At 50.9% G+C, this 25,000-nt stretch overlaps 3 protein-coding genes and 1 long non-coding RNA gene across 7 annotated transcripts in view; all 4 read right to left on the bottom strand.

Moving 5' to 3' along the window:
• LOC147839849 (uncharacterized) overlaps window positions 1-2,411 on the bottom strand; it is a 2,853-nt gene extending 442 nt beyond the window's left edge. The window contains exons 1-2 of the long non-coding RNA XR_015515470.1: window positions 1,308-2,411; window positions 1-1,213 (exon numbers count right to left, since the gene is read on the bottom strand). The exon at window positions 1-1,213 is cut by the window's left edge and continues 442 nt beyond it. This is a non-coding gene — a long non-coding RNA (uncharacterized LOC147839849). The remainder of the gene's footprint in view (window positions 1,214-1,307) is intronic.
• Window positions 2,412-2,644: 233 nt separating this feature from the next.
• Window positions 2,645-13,994, bottom strand: ddb1 (damage-specific DNA binding protein 1). Of its 4 annotated transcripts, none has more exons than XR_015514219.1 (27): window positions 13,816-13,994; window positions 13,305-13,453; window positions 13,064-13,180; window positions 12,751-12,972; window positions 12,558-12,672; window positions 12,048-12,145; window positions 11,805-11,963; window positions 11,376-11,459; window positions 11,165-11,281; window positions 10,541-10,643; window positions 10,260-10,335; window positions 10,056-10,164; window positions 9,749-9,927; window positions 9,448-9,611; window positions 8,179-8,286; window positions 7,770-7,977; window positions 7,422-7,517; window positions 7,183-7,294; window positions 6,783-6,906; window positions 6,524-6,688; window positions 5,777-5,871; window positions 5,335-5,505; window positions 5,145-5,254; window positions 4,875-5,044; window positions 4,633-4,735; window positions 2,974-4,522; window positions 2,645-2,930 (listed from the first exon to the last, which is right to left on the bottom strand). XR_015514219.1 is itself a non-coding variant. In XM_087291747.1 (27 exons), exons 15-27 carry the CDS (start codon window positions 8,360-8,362, stop codon window positions 2,820-2,822), a joined length of 1,746 nt encoding a protein of 581 aa, XP_087147873.1. In that variant the 5' UTR covers window positions 8,363-8,717; window positions 8,803-9,611; window positions 9,749-9,927; window positions 10,056-10,164; window positions 10,260-10,335; window positions 10,541-10,643; window positions 11,165-11,281; window positions 11,376-11,459; window positions 11,805-11,963; window positions 12,048-12,145; window positions 12,558-12,672; window positions 12,751-12,972; window positions 13,064-13,180; window positions 13,305-13,453; window positions 13,816-13,994; the 3' UTR covers window positions 2,645-2,819.
• Window positions 13,995-14,459: 465 nt separating this feature from the next.
• Window positions 14,460-21,703, bottom strand: pdpr (pyruvate dehydrogenase phosphatase regulatory subunit). The gene is made up of 18 exons (XM_087293658.1): window positions 21,594-21,703; window positions 20,578-20,835; window positions 20,356-20,489; window positions 20,198-20,279; window positions 19,805-19,968; window positions 19,592-19,713; window positions 19,355-19,472; window positions 19,054-19,203; window positions 18,400-18,592; window positions 18,201-18,325; window positions 17,334-17,489; window positions 17,109-17,242; window positions 16,864-17,012; window positions 16,620-16,732; window positions 16,439-16,533; window positions 16,223-16,312; window positions 15,917-16,099; window positions 14,460-15,683 (listed from the first exon to the last, which is right to left on the bottom strand). The coding sequence occupies exons 2-18, from the start codon at window positions 20,823-20,825 to the stop codon at window positions 15,282-15,284; spliced, it is 2,658 nt and encodes an 885-aa protein (XP_087149784.1). The 5' UTR covers window positions 20,826-20,835; window positions 21,594-21,703; the 3' UTR covers window positions 14,460-15,281.
• Window positions 21,704-23,727: 2,024 nt separating this feature from the next.
• LOC100330861 (fibulin-7) overlaps window positions 23,728-25,000 on the bottom strand; it is a 6,817-nt gene continuing 5,544 nt past the window's right edge. Inside the window, exon 8 of the mRNA XM_087293664.1 lies at window positions 23,728-25,000. This exon is cut by the window's right edge and continues 232 nt beyond it. Coding sequence (XP_087149790.1) covers window positions 24,872-25,000 — 129 coding nt within the window. The 3' untranslated portion in view covers window positions 23,728-24,871.

The following is a 25,000-nucleotide window of genomic DNA, read 5'->3' as shown; positions in this document are numbered from 1 at the left end:
AAAAAAAAACATCTAACCGGCTGAGCGGAGCGAAATCAACACAATAATCAGTCAATCTGGCCTGCAGTATTCAACACTCTGCACAATCATCATGACAGAGATCAGCACACAGAGCTCCTGTGAGGAGGTGTGCACAGAGCTGTGGCAGTGTAGTGTCCACGCTCAGACTGGGCTGATAGAAACTTAATGCAGCTCTTTTTATATTTCCTGACCTTAAAGGGCCATGAAAGCCCCTCGTTTCAGCAGGGTGTTTTCACACCTCTACTTTGGAAAAAGTCAGAAAAGTGGGCGTGTCCAGCTCTGTTTAGGGGGGAGTGTCGGAGGAACTAAAGTGGGATGGTGTGGGAGTGTCTATTTGGGCACGCGCGAGTTTCAGTCAAATTACACACAGGAGAAAGTGATGGTGTTTAACCTACATGGACATCTGTAGTCGAATTATTTGCCAAATTATTAAATGTTGGACTTTAACTGCAGTTTGGCTCTTTCATTCAGGGAATTCATTCATGCCTCTCGCGACAAACGAGATATTTGATTGGAGGAGCTGCTCTAAGCGTGTATTTTTCATGCAATGTTTGATACCGCACAGCGAATGAGAGAAAAAAAACTCAGCATTTCCCGGAAACTTAGATGCACACGGCAGGTAGCGTCAGAAAGCCGCGTGTGTTATTCCGGTCACTAAATGCGGTGCTAACATTTCTGCACTCAGTGCAATAGTTAACTTAATTCGATACGAACAAACCGAATAAACAAAGAGCACTGGTCGCTCACCAAATCTGTAGAGACAGGACAATCACCAGCAACTAGAGCCGCGTCTTTATGGAGAGAATACTACAAGCGAATCTGGATTTCAGCGTTTGCAGATGAGAACAGCTCTCAGCTAAACAATAATCCTCCTTAGACACGTAAGATATTGTTGTCGAGCGTCGCGTACACTGTTAATCCACACGTGACTCAGAGCTCTCACAGAGAGAAAATGAAAACAAAACTTCACTGCAGCAAACTATAAAAGCAACACTTCACGCTTGTTTTGCCAACACAACGTGGCGTCTTTGTGGTGTAAACACGGTGACAATAATGAATATTAATGAAGTTGCACAATAGAGGGCGCTGATTGGTTTGAACCAAGTCTTACTCATGCATTAATGTATCACACTGTAAGACGTAATAAGACACACTCTGGCACAGACGTCCAGTCTGCACGCTGGAATACACGCTATTATCTCATGACCGTGACGCAGCTTCAAAAATTCGTTTCAAACAGGAAGTACAAATTTGCTTGAAATAACGCAAAAACAACCAATTTACACTTTTTAGTGAAATATAGGTGTCCTAATAGTGATTTTAGCAGTGTGGGACACACATACCACTGTCAACAGCTCAACACATGTGTTTTGGTGTTTCGTGACCCTTTAAAATAGGATCCAAATCCCGCACAATTCGAGGCCCTACACGGCTTGCCCGCCCTCCGATTTGATTGACAGCCCCATATTAGCATGTCTCTTTAGCAATGTGTATAAACACATCAACAGTTGCACAAAGCAGCCGGGATTAACGGATCTGCTCAGCTCAGAGATCATCCATCATCAAATATGATCAAGAGCGAGATTCACACGTTTAATTCAGTGCACGTGTGTAATGAAGACCGTAAAATCACTGCATCATCAGCACAGCCACGTGTCAGCCGTTATACAAGAAGACGCTTCAGTCCCGCTGTGTGGACGTTACATCAGCTTTATTCTGTACATCAACATAGCAGATATCCATACAGCCGAGATCAACCTGTATCCGGACAGTTACCATGGAAAAAACAGTGCAAAGTTAAATGCGCGCATGTGTGTGTGTGTGTGACTCATCATTGCAGAAAGGCTTGAATTAACCCCACAGTAAACATCAAATGACCGCTGGGAAAGTTCCTCCTGTAGGGAGGGAGATCTGCTTCAGTTTTGTCTGTCACTGTGCAGATTATCCTCGCGAGACACAGCAGGTGCAGACTACATCCATCAGGGCGATTTCTGTGGTTCAGACAGCCAGGTGGGAGAGGTGGGCGGGGACAACCAGCTCATTAGCATTAAAGGCACAGGCAAGAACAAGAGCTGCAGTGTGGGAACAGCTCCATCTCCCAGATCCAGAAAGCTGACAGACACACGCAGGCTGATCTCACAGCTGGAGAAGGAGAAACCAGGAGCGCTTTAACACACATTACCCCAAACACTGGAACACTTCCATCATTAGACAGTTATAATCAAGCCTACACACATGGAGAATTAGAAAATGAAGCGTTCACTCGGCTCTCAGACTCTGGGCCGTGATCAGTCATGTTGAGAAAGGCTTTTCAGGGCAGTGATTTCAGTATTGTGTGTGTGTGTGTGTGTGTGTGTCATCATTAAACATGCAGACCCAAATCAATATTTAATTTGATGTATTTATTGAGGCGGTGGAGCAACACAGGAGGATGTACAGCTCTGCCTTCTGAAGATCAGCTTACACTCATCCAGCTGTACTGCAATGTGCATCAGTTAAGCGCGCGCGCGCACACACACACACACACACACACACACACACACACACACACACACACACACACACACACACACACACACACACACACACACACACACACACACTTCATGAACCACGTCAGGCCTGAAGTACTGAAGGAAACTTTATTAAAATAAACTAACAGAAACATCACAATGAGGACGACTCCACTAACACTACAGCGGGGCGAGTGTGTCCATCATCATCTTCATGCTCTCTCTCTCTCTCTCACACACACACACACACACACACACACGAACAGTTCATATATACAGCTGCTCTCAGTGGATCCTCGTCAGCTCCTCCACGATCTTGATCACCTCATCCACCGTTGCCTCACGCTTCATCCCACTGCCGTCATCAATCTGAGACACACACACACACACACACGTCTGAGGAGGAGAAACACATCTGAAGAGAAACACACACACACACTTGAGGAGAAACGCATCACATGACCATAGTTAGGGGCGCAGATTTGCTTTTGGCAGTGGTGGGGAGCTCATTTAATACCGAGCCCACACTAGACATGTAAAGCTGGAGGAGGGACAGTTTATTAGAGACGGTGTTCACTGAGGGCTCATATGTGCATCAGGAAAACTGGGACAATTTCCCACACGTCTTCATGTTACAACCAGGACTCCTCCTAAAGCTGGCCAGCCTTAGTCCAGGAGGGGATCAATAACCTGATGGCCACTCTGTCTGAGCTTCAAGAAGGACAACCATCTGTGCAGCAATCCACCAATCAGGCGTCTGTATGATGGAGCGGGCAGACGGAAGACACTCCCCGCCTGGAGTTTACCATCTGAAGGACTCTCAGAGCATCAGAAACTAAACTCTCTGCTCTGATCAGACTCAAACTGAACTGTTTGGAGTGAACGCCAGGCGTTACGTGTGGAGAACAGCAGGCGGCGCTCATCAGCAGGCTAACAGCATCCCTACAGTGAAGCATGGTGGTGTTGGCATCATGCTGTGGGGATGTGTTTCAGCAGCAGGAGCTGGAAGACTAGTCAGGATAGAGGGAAAGATGAATGCAGCGATGTACAGAGACATCCTGAATGAAGACCTGCACAAGAGTGCTCTCCACCTCAGACTGGGGCGACGCTTCATCTTCCAGCAGGACAATGACCCAAAGCACACCGCCAACATATCAATGCAGCGGCACAGCAAGAGCCCAGACCTAAATCCTATTGAGCATCCCTGGAGAGACCTGAAAATGGCTGAACACCGTCACTTCCCATCCAACCTGAGAGAGCTGGAGAGGTCCTGCAAAGAGGAACGGGCGAACATCCCCAAAGACAGCGGTGCAGAGCTCGAGCATCATATTCAGAAAGACTCGAGGCTGTAATCACTGCCGAAGGAGCATCAACAGAGTCTTGAGCAAAGCCTGTGAATACTGATGAACATCTGATTTATCCGCTTTATTGAGTTAATTCAAACAATTTCAGAAACTCTCTCCACATTGTCATTATGGGGGATTGTGTGTAGAATGTTGAGGACATAGAGGAATTGAATCCATTGTGGAGTAAGGCTGGAACAGAAACACATGAGGAAGCAGAAGCGCTGTCAGTTCTTTACAGATGCAGAGCATATCTCAGAATCTCCACATCGCCACAGTCTAGCCAGTGTATACTGCCATTTCTGCACATTACGCTGAGGACTTCACATGTGTGTGTGCAAACAGAACCGCACACGCTCCATTCACACTCCAGAACTTTAATAAATCAGGATTAGTCGATTACTGGCGGCCACATTTCAGTAACCTGTGGACACTGGTGGAGACACGTCCCCTTAGCCCATGCTAATTCTACACCACCGACCACACGGGTGTGCATGTGTGTGTGTGTGTGTGTGTGTCACCTGCAGTGTGCTGACCACCTCCTGCATCTTCGCTCGACCCAAATCCAGGAAGCTCTCGATCAGATCCCCGTCAATGAAGCCTGTGGCCTGCTCCGTCTTACGCTCCGTGTGGAACGACCTCCAGGTGGTGCTAGTCAAGGTCAAAGGTCACGGTTCTCACTCACACACACACACACACACACACACACACACACACACACACACACACACACACACACACCTGCTAAAGGATATAAGCTGTGCTCGATCTTGCCGACGCTCTTGATGACCTTGTTAAGGCGGTTCTGCAGATCCAGCAGTAAACTGTACCAGCCCTCTGACAGAGACGTCACCAGACCTGCACACACACACACACACACACACACAATCATCATCATCATCATCATCATCATGCTGCTAACAGCAGAGGTTCATCTCTCACACACACACACACACACACACACACACGCGCACACACACACGGTGCAGTGTTTTACCGATCATGCCGTTGACGGTGCCGAACAGCACTGAGCCCTGTGTGGGTGTGGAGCTCTCGCCCAGGTTCTGCAGCACCAGCGACCCGTGAGAGAAAACATTGACGAACTCGCCCAGGTGGAACAGACCCACCTCCTGCAGGTGCTGCCGCTCCTCGTCTGTGGTGGCAGCGCTGGAGACACACACACACACACACACAGTGCAGGAGCGTTAGTCAGGTGTGTGGGGGGTACAGCACATGTATCTGGACGTTTGAGCAGCTCCGCTGTTACCTGTCCTTCTGGCAGACGAACAGGTTGAAGGCGTTCTCCGCCCCGAGGAAGTTGTCGTCGTCCAGGATCTCCACTGCACTCATCCAGTTGGGGTTGAAATCTCGAGCGATCTGCAGATATAAAGCAGAGGACATGAGGAAGCTGCAGCGTTGAGTCCCAGAATGCAGTGCGGCGGGGGGCGGGGCGTCACCTCCTCGAAGCTGCCCTCCATGGGCTTATAGGCCAGCAGCAGCACGGAGCGCATCAGGTCTCCCACCAGGATGAAGTCTCCTTTGGTCTTCAGGTACAGCGCCATGATGTTGTTGTAGTGGTTGCACTCGGTGCGCAGCTCCTTCTCTGCGGTCCACTCGTACAGACGCACCTGCAGGTGGAGCACAGCGTCAGCACCGCACACCCCGACCCAACCGCTGACCGACCCACACACCCCGACTGACCCACACACCCCGACTGACCCAATCGCTGACCGACCCACACACCCCGACTGACCCACACACCCCGACTGACCCAAACACCCCGACTGACCCAAACACCCCGACTGACCCAACAGCTGAGTGACCCACCCCCCGAGAGACAGCACACCTGACCAACCCAAACCCTGACTGCCCCACACTGCCCGGGCCGGGCCGACTCACCGTGCTGTTGATGCTGGCCAGCAGTTTACCATTGAACTCCACCATGGAGTAAACGGCACCCTTCACCTCCTTCTCCGCCACCGTCTGCAGTTTGCCTGAACACACATGCACAGGTCAGCTGTGTATGACAGTAACTGTGGTCATCATCTGCACTCGCTCACACACACACACACACACACACACACACACACACACACACACACACACCATTCATTAGTCTAGATGTGTTGTTTACACTGCACTGAACACACACTCCGCTCTCACCGCTACAGAGCGACGTGTCTTCTGCTGCTGCGTCTCTCTTCTTCAGTGGAAATAAACTTGCGGGTGGAAAAGATGTGACATGTGAGCGGCCCGCTGCTGCAGTTAACCCAGTGTGTGTGTGTGTGTGTGTGTGTGTGTGTATTAGCCTCGGCGTATAGACTCGGGACTTGAAGCTAGCGCACAGCTGCAGTGGTTCGGTCATGTGCAGCAGACGGCGGCGTTCAGAAGCCTGTATGAGTAATAATGCGAATGTTTCCGGCCGCTCGCGCCTCTCGCTTCATGTCAGGAGACTCCCGCTCTGCACAGCTGTCACCTGCAGCTGCTGTATTGAACAGACGCACGCCACTTCAGAACTATAGCAGCCGCTTCTCCCCTCGACCAGTTATTTCTGAGTACAAATACAGCCCGCGGGCCGCCAACTGAGCAGCCCTGCTGTAGAGTGTGTGTGTGTGTGTGTGTGTGTGTGTGTTCAGTGATGCTCACCGTCAGTATAGTGGAAGACGATGATGCGGCCCTGCTTTGGCTCCGCCTCCTCTGGGTAAACCATCGCCGTGCCGACGATGAAGTAAACAGCAGGATCTCGACCCAGTTTGCAGGACACCATGCTGAGGGCGTACTCGTTCTGCAGGAACTGATGAGCGTGCAGCACTGCAGAAGAAGAAGAAGCTTTAGAGCTCACGCATGCAGAGATACGGCGACATTAGCGTCTGCGCTACAGCTGCATTAGCGTCTGCACACCCACCCTCAAACGTGTGCTGGTCCACCACCAGTAAGCTGTGCACCTCCACCTCCTCCCCGAATGACGTCTCATGGGGCGACGTGCTGCTGGGGAACAGCTTACTGGAGCTCACACTGCTGGACAGAGCCTGACACACACACACACACACACACACACACACACACACACACACACACACACACACACACACACACACACACACACACACACACACACACACACACACACACACACACACACACACACACACACACACACACACACACACACACACACACACACACACACACACACACACACACACACACACACACACACACACACACACACACACACGTCAGACGAAAATCCACACCTCTGCTAACACTCATGACAAAACATACTCTAACACACACACACACACCTGTGTGCTGGCGCTGGGCCGTACGGCTGCTGTGGTTCCACTGGCGTCCTGCATTTCAACTCTACTGGACAAAACTCCAAAACACTGAGACACCTCCTGATAACAGATCCGCCTGTCAACACACACACACACACACACACACACACACACACACGTCAGTCTGATAAAAACTAAATCTGGCAATCAGATCACAGCACGCACGCACACACACACGCACGCGCACACACTGGCACACTCACTTGGGGGACTCGTAGAGCGGCACAGTCCGGATGTGGAGCTTCTGGATCTCGTCAATGGTGCCGATGGTGAGAGTGCTGTTATTGGCCAGAGCCAGACTGGAGGAGGAAAAGCAGAGCTGTGATTGGCTGACGGTGCACACCTGTTCTCACACACACCCGAGGAGTGCTTCAGTGTCAGGCCTGAACACAGCTGCAGCAGCACCACTGCAGGAACGTCCCACTGGCTGACATTCCCAGACTCCCATTGGCCAGTGCTGTGATGGGTGGGCGTGGCTCTGAGGCTCACATTAGGCATGTGTGTGTGTGTGTGTGTGTGTGTGTTGTTGTGTGTTGTTTACAGTGCTGTACCTGTCCGGGTAGCCCTCAGAGTTGAGCGGGCACATGTAGTTGACCTCCTTCAGGTTGACGTTGGAGAACACCAGCTTGTGGTTGCTGGAGTAGATGACGGTGGGCCGGTCGGAGCAGGCGAACACGTTGGAGGTGGAGAGCGAGCGGAACGTGCGCAGGACGGTGGGCTGAGTGCCGAGAGTCACCTTCTTACGCTCGCTCAGAACACCTGCACACGCACACACACAGACACACACACACACACACACACAGACACATCCTGAGAAACACACTTACTCTAGGACCAGCTCAAGAAAGAAAAATATTAAACGAACTTGAACAGCGGTCTTTACTGACCAAGCTGATGTGTCAAGAGTGTGTGTGTGTGTGTGTGTGTGTGTGTGTGTGTGTGTGTGAGTGCTGTTTTAACCTGTCTGAATATCCAGGCCGAAGTAGAAGAGCGCTCCGTCTCCCAGCGCACACAGCAGGTAGTGGCTGCCCTCGAAGGTGGTCATGAGGATGGAGCGAGGGATGATCTCTGAGAAACACACCACACACACACACACACACACACACACACACACACACACACACACACACACACAGTCATACATTAAACATTGTCCTCATACAGCAGAGGGAGAGCTGACAGTACACTCAATAACACATGTGAGCAGCATTAGAGACGTGTCCTGTACACTGCTGAACGCATGTCTGATGGCTGCATGAGGAGAAACAGGCATACACTCACTGATATAAAGAGCTCACCGTTCATCTGTACACATGTGTTTATGCACACGCACCGCAGACAACAGCAAACACACACACACACACACACACACACACACACACACACAGTGAATGTGAGCAGATAACTTCAGCTGTTATTATATTCCACAGGCGGTTCTCACTGGTCAGATGTGCTGAATGAGGAGAGTAAACAACAGCAGCACTCACACCAGACCAACACTACACTAACACTAGATCAACACTAGACTAACACTAGACCAACACCAAACACCAGACCAACACTAGACCAACACTAGACTAACACTAGACCAACACTAGACTAACACTAGACTAACACTAGACCAACACCAAACACTATATCAACACTAGACCAACACTAGACTAACACCAAACACTAGACCAACACTAGATCAACACTAGATCAACACTTGACTAACACCTAACACTAGATCAACACTAGACTAACACTAAACACTAGATCAACACTAGACTACCACATAACACTAAACTAACACTAGACTAAGCTGGACAGGACTCCTGCATGCAGTGACCCACAGCACAGGCCTTCAGCGCTGCATCTACATCTACATGCTGTGGATCTGCAGTCTCAGTCCTGAAGCAGCGGGTCTCCATGATCCCGTGTTGAGTTCTTGCAGTGTTCTGTTGACACTGGAGAGGTGTGCACTGCTAACCTGCTGTAGAAGCGGCTGACGCTCACCAGAGTAGAAAAGCGGCAGACGTGCAGCAACGGTTATCAGGAGGTGAAGAGAACAGAGTCCAGCAGGAGCTCCTGCACTGCACTCCACACACCATCAACACTCACAACACACGCTTAGCCACGCCCATACCACTCCCAGCCCCGCCCACATCACACTCAGCCCCACTCACTCACTTCCGTCTGCCAGATTGTGTGTCTGCGTGTGTGTGTGTGTGTGTGTGTGTGTCTCACCTCCGCCCAGCATCTCCTTGTGCAGAGGGGTGAAGCAGGGCAGCTTGAGCAGGCGGGCGGAGATGTCGGTCCAGAGCCCCACAGCACAGATGCAGGAGTCAGCAGTGCGCTCGCCCAGAGGAGTGATGTCCAGACACGCCACCTCATGCTCCATCTCTGTAGAGCTGCAAAACACACACACACACTGTTTTAAACAGCAGGTGGCGCTCTCCGTAATGCTGATGAACGAGTGCTCATGTCATCTCAGAATCTACACTGTCTGAAGTGCTAGAGAAGTGACGGTGTGTGTGTGTGTGTGTACCTGATCTGCTTGAGTTCTCCGCTCAGGATCTGCAGGTAGTACAGCACTCTGCCCACCGCCAGCACCACCTGTGTGTTGTTGCAGGACGCCACGCTGATGTTCCTGCCCTGCGGCTCCTTCCACTCGCTGACTAGAGCCTTACTGTCCTGAGTGACCAGCCGCACCGACACCGAGGTGATCTGAGCACACACACACACACACACACACACACACACACACACACGTTAACAAGCTGCCCACCCAAACCCACACACGCACGCATGCATGCGCGCACACACACACACAAACACACGCACGGCAGCTTTACCTGTATGAGCTGCTGATGCGCCACATTCCCACAGAAGAAGGTCTGCTGGTTATCCACAAACCCCTGCAGCTCCGTCTCCTCCACCTCCTCTCCACTCAGCATCAGCACCCTGCACACACAGGTGTGATGTAAGTGTGTGTGTGTGTGTGTGTGTGTGTGTGTGGATCAGCTATGGACTGAGCTAAACTTCTAAACTCTTCTCACCTGGTCTGACCAACGAAAGACAAAACCAGCATATCATCAGTGTCTCTGCTGGACTCTGAGCGAAGAGGCCACAGACCTGCACACACACACACACACACACACACACACACACACACACAATCAGAGTCCTGCCAATGAATATCAATAACACCAATAGGAGTGTTTGTGCATGGTCCTCATGATCTCCAGGGTCATGCACCCCTTCATATGAGTGACGCATCAGCACTACAGGTAAAGGTGTGCAGAGATTCTGTAAACTGCAGGTGTGATCAACAGCAAACCTTTGATTCCCGGCAGGTCGATGCTGGCGTGCTCGTGGATCCCAATACCGTTCCGGATGATCCTGAGAGAGCCTTCCTTAAACGCTCCGGAGCACGTCACCAACTGCAGGAACACACACACACACACACACACACACACACGTGATGTTTCTGCTCTAACCCTCACAGGAATCAATCATCGTTTGATCATCAGGTTAATGAGCCGTGTGTGGATCAGTCATGACTGACTCTGCTATACTTGAGGGGACGTTTAAATTACAGTCATGCTAATAAGTTTACAGCGGTCACCATGGAAACAGGTTATAGGCGAGTCTGCAGCTCATTCAGCTCCTCTGCTGGTTCCTTCATGTGTTCGATTACAGGAGTTTCCTGACGTCAAACTGACGTCAGAGCAAGCTAATATGTAATGAAAATATTCAATAATAATAATAATAATAATAATACTACACGCTTTAAACTGACACGCCACACGCCTGCTCCAGAGGAGAACACTCATGCTGCATCTGTGCTCAGATCAGGGTTTAAATGCAGTGGTCGTGTCTAATTAAACTGAAGGAGCACAGGAAAACGTGTGTGTGTGTGTGTGTGTGTGTGTGTGTGTGTGTGTGTGTCTCTCTCTCTAACCTGGCCTTGCCCTTGCCGCTCCAGGTCCACCACACACATGTCCACTATTGGGCCCAGGTTAGTGAAGGTCTCCATCACCCCCACATACGAGCCCTGGTCATTACTGTCCACGTTCAGCTGCACACATACACAATGGCATTAACACACACACACACACACACACACAGACAGCACCATCACAGAGCCAGGGTCCGTCTGCAGCAACACTGACCTTCACCAGCTGAGAGTCTCCCAGTCTGGATCCCACAAACACCACCCCGTTATCCAGATAGGTCAAACACTCGGCGATGGACGTCTGAAACACAAGCAGAGGCTGAAGAGTGCAGAGTGTGTGTGTGTGCGCACTCAGACGTCTGACACACACTCATGAACATTGACTCGCTCCCTCTGTTCAACACAGCTTCCTCTCTACAGCCGCATCCTTCACTCTGCAGCAAGAGCTGGATCTGATCCTCTTCTGGATTTTATACTGTCAGCTTCATTTTAAATGATGGAAGTGTGCATGTGTGTGTGTGTATAAGTGTGTGAGTGTGTGTGTATGTATATGAGTGTGTGTGTATATGAGTGTGTGTGTGTATATGAGTGTGTGTGTGTGAGTGTATATATGAGTGCGTGTGTAAGTGTGTGTGTATCTGCACACCTCTCCCAGCAGCTCCACATGCAGGTCCTTCAGCACCACGGCTCCGTCCATCAGCTCCTCCTTCTCTAGCAGCAGCATGAACAGCCGGCCCTCCATATCGCCCAGCAGGTACCGCGAGCCGTTCGGGTCCACACGGTTGTGGCACACGATGGTGCTTTGCTGCGGGTCCACAAAACACACTTTACATACTGCACACTTATGCACACACACACACACACAACACCAATGGAGGAGGCGGCTCACCTTGATAATGGGCGGAGCGACGGCCAGGTATTTATCTCCATTGTGGTAGGTGATGGACTCCTGCCCGATGATGATGGCTCCGCCGAACGGCTCCGGGACTGAAACCGCACAGTTAGTGTGTATAAGAGGCGCTGTGAGGACGTCTGACGGCGGCATTAGTCTGATTAACTCGGTCAGGTGGTTTAGAGATTACAGGAAACTCTGACTACACTTCCCTCTTCCCCAACTCTACTGAGAGCTACTGCAGAGTCACACGGTACTCATGAGGAGGACGCAGAGCGCGGCTGTAGAGCCCACAGCGCCACCTGCTGGCCAGAACTGAGCTCAGAGCTCCTCAAGAGTGAACATGCTGCAGTCTGCATGTCTCTGAGCGGACTCTACAGTTCACTGCTCTGACACATGACGTGTTCATTACTGTTGATTGTGAAGGAGAACAGCAGCTTCTCCTGAGCAGGTGAGTCATAAGCTCACGTTACCATGGCAATAAGCCCCACCCTAAAGTGTGCTCACCTGGAATGACCATCGATGCCTCGGCCTCCACGTTCTCCTGCTTCCAGGGCCCTTTATTGAACTCCTTCTCCCGCAGGGAAACCTCGTATGTCTTCACGTGTCGGCCCTGCGGGTCCTGGACAGCAGACAACAGCACATGACCTCTGACCTGCACATGACCTCTGCCCCCCGCTGCAGATATATACACACATACCTGGTATATGAAGCAGACGGTGGGGGCCTGGCAGCCGTACAGGAACTGGACATCGATGACCTGCAGCTCCTCCAGCCGGATGTTGAAGGCCTTGAGCTCCCGGTTCTCTCGGTCCAGCGGGATCACCTTGAACAGCCCGTCGTACAGCCGCAGCCCGATCATGCGGCACTCTGGGTCCACGATGCCGATGATCCCGGTCTCCGACGGCCGGCCAATGCGGTCCTGTGGGAGAGCGAATCGTCAGTCTGAGACGGAGACAGAACACACACACACACACAAACAAACACACACACACACACACACACAGCTGTACCTGCACGTTGCCGTGGGCTCGGGTGATGATGTCGATGCTGTCTCCGCTCTGCTTGTACTCCAGGATGCAGGCGTTGTATTTGGCCGTCAGAATGAACAGAAGGTCTTTGCTCTCTCCCTACACACACACACACACACACACACACACACACACACAGGTGTGTCACAGACAGTCTAATCTGACGTTCAGAGCTGTGTCTCCGCTATGATCCGATCTTCGCTCCGGTGTGTGTGTGTGTCACCTTGGGCCTGAACAGCTCCATCACCGCGATCTTGCCGTACATGCCGACCTCTTTGACCGGCCGCAGCCCCTCCGCCGTCACCGCGTAGATCTCCAGCCGCGTGTTCTTGGCGATGAGCAGGTTCAGGTCCTCGGCGGAGGTGAAGTGGCCTGAGCACACACATAGAGCTCATCACTGTCATCATCAATATTAATATTACAGTGATTGACCAGTTCCTCATCTCTGTCTCTTATACACACACACACACACACACACACACACACACACACACACACACACTGTGACGCAGGAGACTGAAGTTTCTCCGTGTTTACTGAGGCAGCGGGGACGTTATATTAACACAACACACGGGCTGTGCTGACAGCTGATAAACAACTGAACAATCAACTAACCAGTACATTACCTGCTTATATCCACCGACCCAACTAACTAGCTAACGTTAGTCGTAGAGCGCGCATTAGCAGAGGCCTGGCGCGCGCGCGGGATATAAACACACTCCACACACACTCACCCGTGATGCAGGCGTTCACCGCCGTGGGCTTCTGCGCGGTCACCACGTAGTTGTAGGACATGGCGTTCAGTAAACACACACGAACAGCCAGAAACGATGAGAAACGCGGTTTACAGCGAGATTTGTTTGCATGAATCCGCTGAAGAGACTCTTATCCGCCGCAGCAGCACAGCGTCAGTGACCCAGCGGAGCGCCGCCCGCGGCCTGGAGGACACACTGCAGCGCGCTGTCACTAGAGCATGAGAAAGGTAAACATTAGCGATGCCCCTAATGCATTTCCTGTGCTACATGTTTAATTTCTAGAGCTTACTAAAATCCAAAAAGCTCCACATATGAATAAATAATGCGATGATAGCTGTTTTAACGAGAAGATATGACTGAAATGCCTCTTGTTAGAGTTCTGAAACAGATAAGCAGGAAGCTGCTGCTGAACTGTGGAGACGATAAACAGGAGGAAACTACAGGAGACACACCGCAAACACCCCCGAGCAGCCCTTACCGAGCAGCCCTTACCGAGCAGCGCATTCAGCGAAGAGGAGAACACTGTCCCGCATCAGGGCGACGGGGTATCTGCAGACTGATGCTCTTTATTTAACACACACACACACACACACACACACACACACACACACACACACAGCCAATAAATCCAAAAGAGTCTTTATTTCTGTGTTTGCTCATGAACATGTCTCCTCCATCATATGAACAGAAATAATCATCGGCAGAATACAGAAGAGCACAGCTGAACTCCACACAGGAGGAGTGTGTCTACAGCACGCACACACACATACACCTGCAGACAGGTGACACTTTCTCACTCACACAAACACACACACACACACACAGGGCTGATTTCGTCCCTTTTATGATAACACGTTTAAACACCACTGATCTAAACTGTGCAAATGTGCTTCTGATTTACACACAATGTACAAAGATCACACACACACACTCTCTCTCTCTCTCTCTCTCTCTCTCTCTCTCTCTCTCTCTCAGACTGAGCTCTTAAGCGTTCAGCATAATAAACACACAGATGATGCAATAAAGTGAACAAACAAACATCTCTACACTAATAATGGCAGATCCATAAGCAGCGGCTAATCCGTCCAGACCGACCACAGAGAGGTTCAACATATACACACACACACACACACACACACACACACGTGTGAAGGCACTTCATAAGCAGATGGGGAGCTGCCTCCATCACTGTTTTCTCACACACTCTCGTCTCTCTTTAATGCTCCGTGGTGCGCACACACACACACACACACACACACACCTCTCTGCAGAACTGTTCCAGCATTAGGGTTTCAGGATTGTCAGCTGCTGAACTGAACAGCCGATCAGAGATGAGGAGGAGGAGCAGCAGATGAGGGCAGATCCACACCTGCAGGAGCAGCGCAGCGTCCCTCAGCCGGTGCAGGTACAGGTGATTGTCTGCAGGTATTGATGGTCTCTCCGCTTCACTTGCTCTGGAAGTTGCTGAGCTCCAGGTCCTCCTTGCGGCGCCGCTGCTGGGCGAACAGTGAGCTGAACGGGTAGAGCTTGGCTTTGGCGGGGAAGCGCTGCCCGGCGATCTCCACCTCGTAGTCTCCGCGGTTGATGAACTCGGGCGTGATCACCGCGGGCGCGCCGTCCTCCAGCCGCCGGATGAAGCCCAGACACACGTGCCGCTGCAGGGTGTAGCTGTAGGCGCTGCTGGTGGTGGTGCCCGCTAGCTGCCCGCTGCGATATATGGGCTCACCCCACCACGGCCACAGGTCCAGCTCCGCATCATGATCCTCCAGAACCAGCATGAGGAAGCGCCGCATCACCCCTAACTCACGCTGCTGCAGCAGAGCGGCCCGGCCCAGGAAATCTGTGTCCTGCAGGAGCCAGAGTCCAACACACACACACACACACACACACACACACACACACACAGAGTTGTAGGTGAGCAGACTTTTTAGAGGGTTAGGGTCAGGGTCAGGGTTAAGGTCAGGGTCAGGGTCTGCAGTGGTAAGGGCATGAGATCAGCCGTTCCTCCTGCAGTCGCAGCGCTCTCTTGTGTTGCATTGTGGGTAACTGCTACAGAGAGATGTCCGTCTGAAACACTGACCTTGTCAAACTTGACCCTGAACTCGCGTCCGCACTCCAGCGGTGTGGTGAACGAGTCCAGATCCTGACCCCAGAACGCAAAGAACTTCTCGATGCGCAGACTCCGCAGAGCGTAGTAGCCGGCGTTGCGGATGCCGTACTTCTGGCCCACCGACATCACCTCATTATACACGTGCAGTGCATACTGGGAAAGCAGAATCACCGAGTCACAACCGCTCTGAGTGTGTGTGTGTGTGTGTGTGTGTGTGTGCAGATGATGATAATCTAGATCAGCAGGTGATGCTGCAGGTGTGAGTGTGTGACTGACCTCAATGGGAATATACAGCATGAACCCCGGCTCTCCTGTGTGTGTCATGCTCATCACTCTGATGCCGTTAGCGTAGCCCACGCTCATTTCCTGCAAAACACACACACACACACACTCAGGTGACGTCACACGACCACACAGGAGACATCACATGACCACACAGGAGACATCACATGACCACACAGGAGACGTCACATGACCGCACAGGCGTCTCACCTTACAGAAGAGCGAAGGGAAGTGCTCTGGAGTCATGGACACATACGAGAGTTCGGACAGCACATCCATGGCTCGAGGACCAATCAGATTCAGCGCTGAAGGAAACATGATAAAGGTTACAGCATCAGGTGCACACACACACACACACACACACACACACTCCTGACGGACACCTGCTGACCTGTGTACTTCCAGCTGACGTCCTCCAGGTGGAGCTGCGGGTCGCTCGGCATGTGCTGCTTCATCCAGGACCAGCAGTGCACTTGCTGATCAGTGGGAGAGATGATGAAGAAGCTGGAGGAGGAGCAGAGGAGGAGTGAACACCTCGCACACACACACACACACACACACACACACACACACTCACCCTCCAGCTGACTGACAGTGAGGGAGAGCAATATACTGACACTGAGGACACACTGAACCTGTTCTTGCTGAGGCGCACCACGCTGCAGTCGTTCTCGTAGCCTCCTCTGGCGTTCAGCATGCCCGTGTGCACGATGTGCCCGACCGGAACATCCAGATCATTAGCACAGAGACGCTGCAGCAGATGCAGAGCCTGATCCCCTGAGGACTGACACACACACACACACACACACACACACACTCAGATGAAGGCTGTGCTCCTCAGACGGGTCACTCAGGCCATGATGAGGTGTGTCGGACTCACTGTGAGCTCAAACTTGGTGAAGGAGGACATGTCGATCACACACACCGCCTCCTTACAGCACTTCACCTCCGCGCCCACGATATCAAACCAGTCCGGCTTGTAGAAGGTCTTACTCTGATCCAGCGCCAGCAGGTCTGCAGACAGAACAGCGTTACTCAGGGCTCAGGCGATGCTAATCTACACTCCGCTAATCCCCTCTCCACCGGTGCGTCGGAGGCTCCTCACCCTTCCCTGCGGGGACGAAGTATTTAGCGCGCTCGAAGCCATGTTTCTCCATCCAGCGGGCGCCCTGCGTGTCCAGCCGGTCATACAGGGGACTGGTGCGCAGCTGCCGGCCCGTCTGGAAGTCCCAGCGCGGAACCTTCAGCTCATACAGCAGCGCTGACAACACAACACACACACACACACACACACACTTATTCATTACACACTTCTGAGAACACACACAGCGCAGAGTCAGAGCAGCTGATATTCCTGCCATGATAGACCGGGGCGGTGCCACCTTCATGATGCAGAGAACAAGAGCTGTGATTGGTTGCCTGTGTGGTGATGAGTGGGTGTTGCTGAGAGAGCAGTGAGGGTGGAGCTGAGTTGTGTGGGTGTGGCTGAGGGCAGAGGGGGTGGGGTTGAGAGTTGTGGGGCGGAGCGAGGCCGGTGGTGAGAGATGCGTATCCACCGGTTCAGTGCCTCACTCTGCCCTGGATGAGCCTGAGTGTGTGTGTGTGTGTGTGTGTGTGTGTGTGTGTGTGTGTGTGTGTGCTGCTGCTGCTGCTGCTACAGTCGTTTACAGTTCAGGTGTTAACTCAAAACACCTGTGTGGGAACTCGCCTCAGTAGAGCACAGAAACTGCTCTGCCGACTAGTGTTAGAGTCGGGTCACTGCAGCACAGACAGAACACTGAAGCTGTTGATGAAGAGGTGGTCGGGTCTGAGTACAGCACCGGTTCAGCTCCGGCAGTCTCAGTCTGATCTTTTAAATTTGAATCCAGATATTTGTCTGATGCTGCAGAAACACACTTCACCAGCTCTGCACCCTCTATCTCACACACACACACACACACACACACAGATTCTGCATGGTCCTCGTACTCACGCATCACCTCCATCACCCGGTGCCGCAGGAAGGTGCGGCTGCTCTGCAGGTTCCCGAAGCGCTTGATGTCTAGAGGCCAGACGTTGGCGCTGGGGTACCCGTGGGTCATCCACTCCGCCAGAAACCTGCGGCACACGAACACCATAAACATCTTCATCATCATCATCAACACATGACCGCAGACCCACAGGCTGCTTACTTCCCCGCTCCGCCGGCGAACGACAGGCCGGACGAGTTCATGCCTGCCAGCACGAAGTACCCGCCGGCACCCGGAGTCTCACCCATCAGGCAGCGCATGTCCGGCGTGAAGGACTCGGGGCAGTTGACCAGCTGCTGCACCTCACAGGCCTCCAGAGCCGGCATCCGGCGCAGCAGAGCACTCAGCATCGGCTCTACACACACACACACACAATGCAGAGAACTCAGCACACACACCGCAGACGAGAGCTCCACTCACACACACACACACACACACACACACCTGAGAGCCGCTGGAGGAGTGGGCACAGATTTACACTACAACTCTAATATGCAGCAGCAAAAACAGCACGATCTCCAACATTCCCTGAACATGCTCTCGAGTGTTCATCAGGAGAAGGAAAGTGTGTGTGTGTGTGTGTGTGTGTGTGTGTGTGTGTGTGTGTGTGTGTGTGTGTGTGTGTGTGTGTGTGTGTGTGTGTGTGGCTTTCATAAGCTGCTGTGATTGGTGGTAAAACTAAACATCTTCACTCTCAGCAGGACGGCAGCTCATATGATAATTACACACACACACACACACACACACACACACACACACACATTATCTAGAGCATCAGGAGCTGCTGTTTGCTTTTGTCTGTGTGTGTCCACTGACCGAAGTGATCCCAGTCCTCCTGCATGTTCTGCACCTCCAGCTGGTTGCGTCCCTCAGTGAAGATGGGTTTGGGGTTCTTCTCGAAACCTCCAGACAGGATTCCCCCATGCCAAGAGCGCGCATAGATCCGTCCGTCCATGTCGATCACCACTGCGAGACAGAGACAGAAACCGTCATAAACAGAGAGAGAATAGATCAGTAACAAGGTGTAGTTAGGGTTCTCCTGTAGTTTCAGCGTTTTCAGGTGTAGTTTCAGCGTTTTCAGGTGTAGCTCTGTCTGCAGATGTAGTTGAGGTCTCACCTGGACTGTCGGACGGTAGCGGCTCAGAAAGAGGTTTGGTCAGCAGGTAGAAGTGCTCACATCCATGCAGAGGAACAGACACCTTCACCTCACTGCTCTGACCCAGCTCATACGCCCACTGAAACACACACACACACACACACACACACATACACACAGACACACACACATGTGAATTCTGTTTGACAGGCCAGATCTGCAGTGCATTGTGGGTAGTCCTGTGTTGTCCAGACTCACCTGTCCAGCACAGTTGACAAAGTATTCACACTCCACTGACCCGCGATCAGTCTCCACTGCGGCCACGTGACCATTCTTCATCAGCACGTGTGTGACGCTGGTGTGTTCAAAGATCTGCACACCTGACAGGTGAAACACACGCACACACATCAGCTGATGACACAGAAACACCTGACAGGTGACACACACACACACACACACATCTCTGCGTACCGTTAGCTGCTGCCGCCACCGCCATCGCATGATTGACATCGGGTGGAGAAACCACAGCGTCCCCCGGCAGGTGCAGAGCGCCCACCAGATCATGAATATTAACCAGTGGGTGGAGCTTTGACACCTCTTTAGGCTTGATGATGCTGCAGGCCACGCCCAGAGCCCTGTGGACACACAGGTGATTCAGTGACACAGCACAAGGCCTACATCTGCTGATGCTCTACAGACACTCAATGCCAAGAGAACAGACGACTGTGTGGACAAATACAGCATTAAAGAGTGTAGGCGGAGCCACATCCGGCCCTTCTGCACACACACACACACACACACACACACACACACACACACTCCTCCAGATTTCTGTGTTTGTCTTCATGTAGAGAAGCGGCTTACTTCAGTCTGGACGCCAGACGCTTCAGAGACAGAAACCGGTCCTGATTCTGCGCCAGACACAGAGATCCGGTGCGGACGAATCCTGCAGGAAACACACACACAGATGAGCCAGTGAGTGTATAATGAGAGATGTGTGTGTGTGAGTGTGTGTTGCGCACCGGTGCTGACGCCGGTCTCCTGCTGCAGCCGCTCGTACAGTGCACTGGAGTAATCCGCCATCTGACTCTCGATGGACAGCGGTTTGGCCACGCTCACGATGCCCGCGCAGAAGCGGGTGGTGCCGGCTCCGAGCCTACAGTGCACACACACACACACACACGCATGAGGAACTCCGCCCTCGAGCAGCAGTGTATCCCACAGTGCACCTGTGCAGCGCTCACCTGCCCTGCTCCAGCAGCAGGATCTCTGTCCAGCCCAGTTTGGCCAGGTGATACGCCACCGACGTGCCCACCACTCCGCCTCCGCAGATCAGCACGCGGGCACGGGCGGGCAGAGTGGGCGGAGCCTCTGAGCTGAAGAACCGCACCCCTCTCTGTGCCTGCCCACCAGAGGCCCCGCCCCCCACACACAGCCAGCGGCGCAGGAGAACAGGAGCCCGCGGGCACACACACCACGCACCGCCGCGCATCACTGCGCACCTGATGAACACACACACAGTTATACAACACACACTCACACAGAGTTAGACAACACACACACAAATAAAATTCAGACATTCTTACACAGAGAGAAAAACAAAACATACATACACACCATCTCTCTCCCTCGCACACACACACACACTTCTGCCATCTATATATTACATTACAGCAAACGGTATTCCACTGAACAGCAGCTCTTCTGTCTAAATTGGTGCTTGCACACATTTACAGGTGTGTGTGATCTGAAGGGCAGCTGAATGTTACACACACACACACATTATTCGCTATCTCCCCACAAGACAGGCTGAATTGATCAGTAATGTCAGTAATATGGGGGGGTCTGGGGTGCTCGTGAGGCTGTGGGCTGTGTGTGTATGTGTGTGTCAGTGTTGGCTGTGAACACACTCGCTGTGGCAGACACACTCCTCCGCCGTGTTTATGTGTGTGTGTGTGTGTGTGTGTTGTGTTATTGACTGACATTAGCCGTTAGCTCGAGGCCTGTGAGGCGACTCCTGCAGTACCGCAGCTCAGCTCGTGTGTGTGTGTGTGTGTGTCCTCTGTAAACGGCTCCACAGCGCCGGGGTTGAGGGTAACACACGCGGTTATGGTGAAGTGGACTCTGCGGAACCACTAACTGAAGATTTAGAGCCAAACTCTCCACATCCTCCGAGCAAACACACGACACACACTCTCAAACATCGCTAATGGTGTTAGCATTGATACTGACAGCAGCACAGACACATGCTCATACTCACCGGCTGAAGCGATCGCCTCTGATCAGAATTATTGATCAGAAATGCGCGATCACAGGCGACGGTAAGTTAACTTTAGCCCCGCAGCAGCTCGGCTGTCTGACCTCGTCACTGCGCATGCGCGGAAACACCTCTCCGTTTGACAGGCGCGAGCTCTGCACTGTAAACACTGCTGTAAAGCGGCCAGAATCTGCTGTAACACCGCGCTTTTCACTAAAACACTAATGTTCTGTTAAACTGTGCATTCTGGCCAACAGTTTTGTTTTCGAGAACGTAAGCAATGGCAGTAAACTGAGTTAACAGAGTCCACAGTTCAAGTCTGTGTTTGAAATCACACTCTGCGCCCTCGTTCACTATTCCATACACTAGTTCACTAATATAGTTCAGCTGACAGAGTTAATGAACACTAATGAGTGAAGTCAGACACTGATGAACACCTGCTGTAATAATCACAATCACTGAGGGAAAGAGAAGCAACAGAGACGTGTCAGGTACAGCATTAAACAAGATCAAGTAAAATAACACAGCTTCAGATCAGCAGAGAGTGTGTGTGTGTGTGTGTGTGTGTGTGTCTGTGTGTGTGTGTGCGTGTGTGTGTGTGTGCGTGCGTGTGCGTGTGCGTGTGTGTGTGTGTGTGTGTGTGTGCGCGCGTGTGTGTCACCGTAATGCAGTGAGGTGCTGGTTTAGTTGGGCTCTTCATTCTTGAACTCATTAGTACACACTCTCCAGCTGCTGTAATGCAAATGCAGTTTACTAAATATTTTCATTACAACATTAAAACTGGAGGGTCAATAGATTGATTTGCTAGTTTTGCTCTGTATAATGTCATGATTAGGGTCTGATTGATGTCCTCAGCAATAGTTAAAATACTTCATTCCAGATATTACTATATTAATTAATAGTAATCAGGAAAGAGTTAATTCCCTTTACAGAGTCAAGGAATAACAAACAAACCAGTTTATTTATGACAGCTTCACACTCAGACCTCATGAATCAGAGCTTGTACCTCAACTCTGCAACTAAATGAAGTAAAGCAGTAGTGCTCTTATTAGGTCCTGCTGCTAACAACCATTCAATTAAAGCTCAGCTAGGATTTCTAAGTAGTAATCTGCACAGTCACGCCAAGAATCTCAGGGTAATTTTTGATCCACTTTTGCAGTTTGACCATCATGTGAATGCAGTTGTAAAGAGCAGCTTTTTCCAACTTTGATTAGTGGCAAAAGTAAACCATTTCTTTCTTTAAAAGAAAAAAAACAGATTTAGAAACTGGATTCAATGCACATACAGGCATGTTATATTACATTAACCATAGATTAAACATTGGATAGCAGCAGTGAATTATATTAGAACAGGTTCATTAAAACAGTTCATTATAACAGCAGGAACATCAGCTGATCTTATGCAGTGTTTTGGTTTGCTTGCTGTATCATAAGAGCTTTACATCACTACAGCAGCCTGGCGAAGAGCCCAACTAAAGCGAACTCTGTTCTCCATGATGTTGACTGAAAATGCTGACCTTTCTCTCCAGAAGAACTTTAGCAGATGTTTTACAAAAGTAAATGTTTCAGTGAAGTGTAGCTGCTGATGCTGTTTGTGGAGTTGTTCACCTGCTGATAATCTTAATGGTTTAGTCGTGTGTTGTTCTTCAGGTTATTTGATTATAAAGCTGTGGCTGAAGCTGTAGTTTTTTGTATGCTCTGTTCTTGTTTTTCCCTCCAGTATTTCTTCATTTGTTCATCGCTAATCCGGTGCGCTCTCTGTAATCATCATCTGATGTTTATTATCTTACACCAAGCTTTTATATTAATAAGCGCATAACAGACATCACACACGTGTCTTGTAGATCTGCGTCAGCCTGAAAACATGAGCACATCCGGAAGATTGTTTAATTATTGATGTCAACACGCAGATTCAGGATGTTTAAGATAAACAGCAGCAGTCAGAGGAGTTTATAACAGAAGTAAACACCAATGGACAGCGCCCGTACTGTGTTTATACCATTATCTCCTGCAGTTCAGCATAGGTAATCCTCCCTCGCATATTCATTTACCCTCGGATATCCTCAGCTCTTGGTTTCTGACACCACTGGAAGCACATGCTGAGGTTTATCAGTTAACCAATGCACAAAATCTCAGACTATGAGCATCACCTCTCTTTATTGGTTAATATTTATTCATTTTAGGAGAAAACCCTTGCTTTACACTAATAGCTGCAACTGTTGATTAATATTCAAGAGCACAAACAAGAGACAAGACAAGACAAGAGCCTGTAGTTAAAGGAGACCTGTTCTGCACTTATACAAGCTGTAAGTGTGTGTGTGCGTGTGTGTGTGTGTGTGTGTGTGCGTGTGTGTGTGTGTGTGTGTGTGTGTGTGTGTGTGTGTGTGTGTGTTTTAGCACACAGATAATGTTCTCTCTGAAACTGACCCTTTGATCCTAATTTTGGTATTTTGCTGACTGTCGCTTTAAATGCAAATGTGATTGAGTTCTTTCTGAAGAGGGCGGAGCTTCAGATGCATATGCATGAGCATAGTGACAGCTGTAAATCAGCAGTGTGTGTGTTGTGAGTGCTGGTCAGGTGTGTGTGTGCTTCAGTGTGTGTGTGTGTGTGTGTTGATGCTTGTGTCAGTCTATGTCTCTCCTGTCTCTGTTCATCTAGAACTCCACATCTATAATCCTCTTAGTCTATGCTGACATCATCTTCAGCAGCTCAAACACTCTGATGGCTAATAGACAGACGGCTGCTTCTCACTCAGGGCTGCTGGACATGCTAATGAGATGAAGAATAATGGGCGGGGCTTTCCTCCTCTGATGACACGTGCAGCAGGAGAATGTCCATCACAGTGTTCCTGCATCAAGTCTGATTATAATGAACACAGTTCACTCATGATGAGCATCAGAGGCTGCTGGAGATACACACACACACTGCTGACACACACACTACTGTGTTTAACCCCGTATAGAAGTGATTTCTGTATAACAGGCCTGTAAATGTAAATGGCATCATTATGAGTTCATTAATCAACACATTTGTGGATTTTTGTCTGTTGTTGCCGATCGGCTCTGGACATGTGAATAAGACAGAGACATGCGCACACTAGACAGGTATTATCTCACGGCTAAACTCTCGTTAACTCACTGCAGAGGAGTAAACTTCTGTTCTACTCCAGCGTCGAATGCGTTTGTCTTGAAGCGGACTACAGACTCACTCCTGTGTGTCAGAATATACGCAGGCCGGTGTGTGCTGACCCGCCGGAGTGTCAGTGGTTCTCCAGCTGAACTCTAGAACTCATACTGGGAGACAAAGATCTTGAGTTTGGTGACGTATCGGCCCAGCAGCTCTCTGCGCTCCAGCTCGCTCATCTCCAGCTCCAGCTCCAGGGTTTGGGGTCCCTGCACCGGCCCGGTCAG

Source organism: Danio rerio, chromosome 18 (genome assembly GCF_052040795.2).
Source record: "Danio rerio strain M-AB ecotype USA chromosome 18, GRCz13ab, whole genome shotgun sequence".
Lineage (NCBI taxonomy): Eukaryota > Metazoa > Chordata > Actinopteri > Cypriniformes > Danionidae > Danio > Danio rerio.
This window is presented reverse-complemented; position numbering and strand designations above follow the sequence as displayed.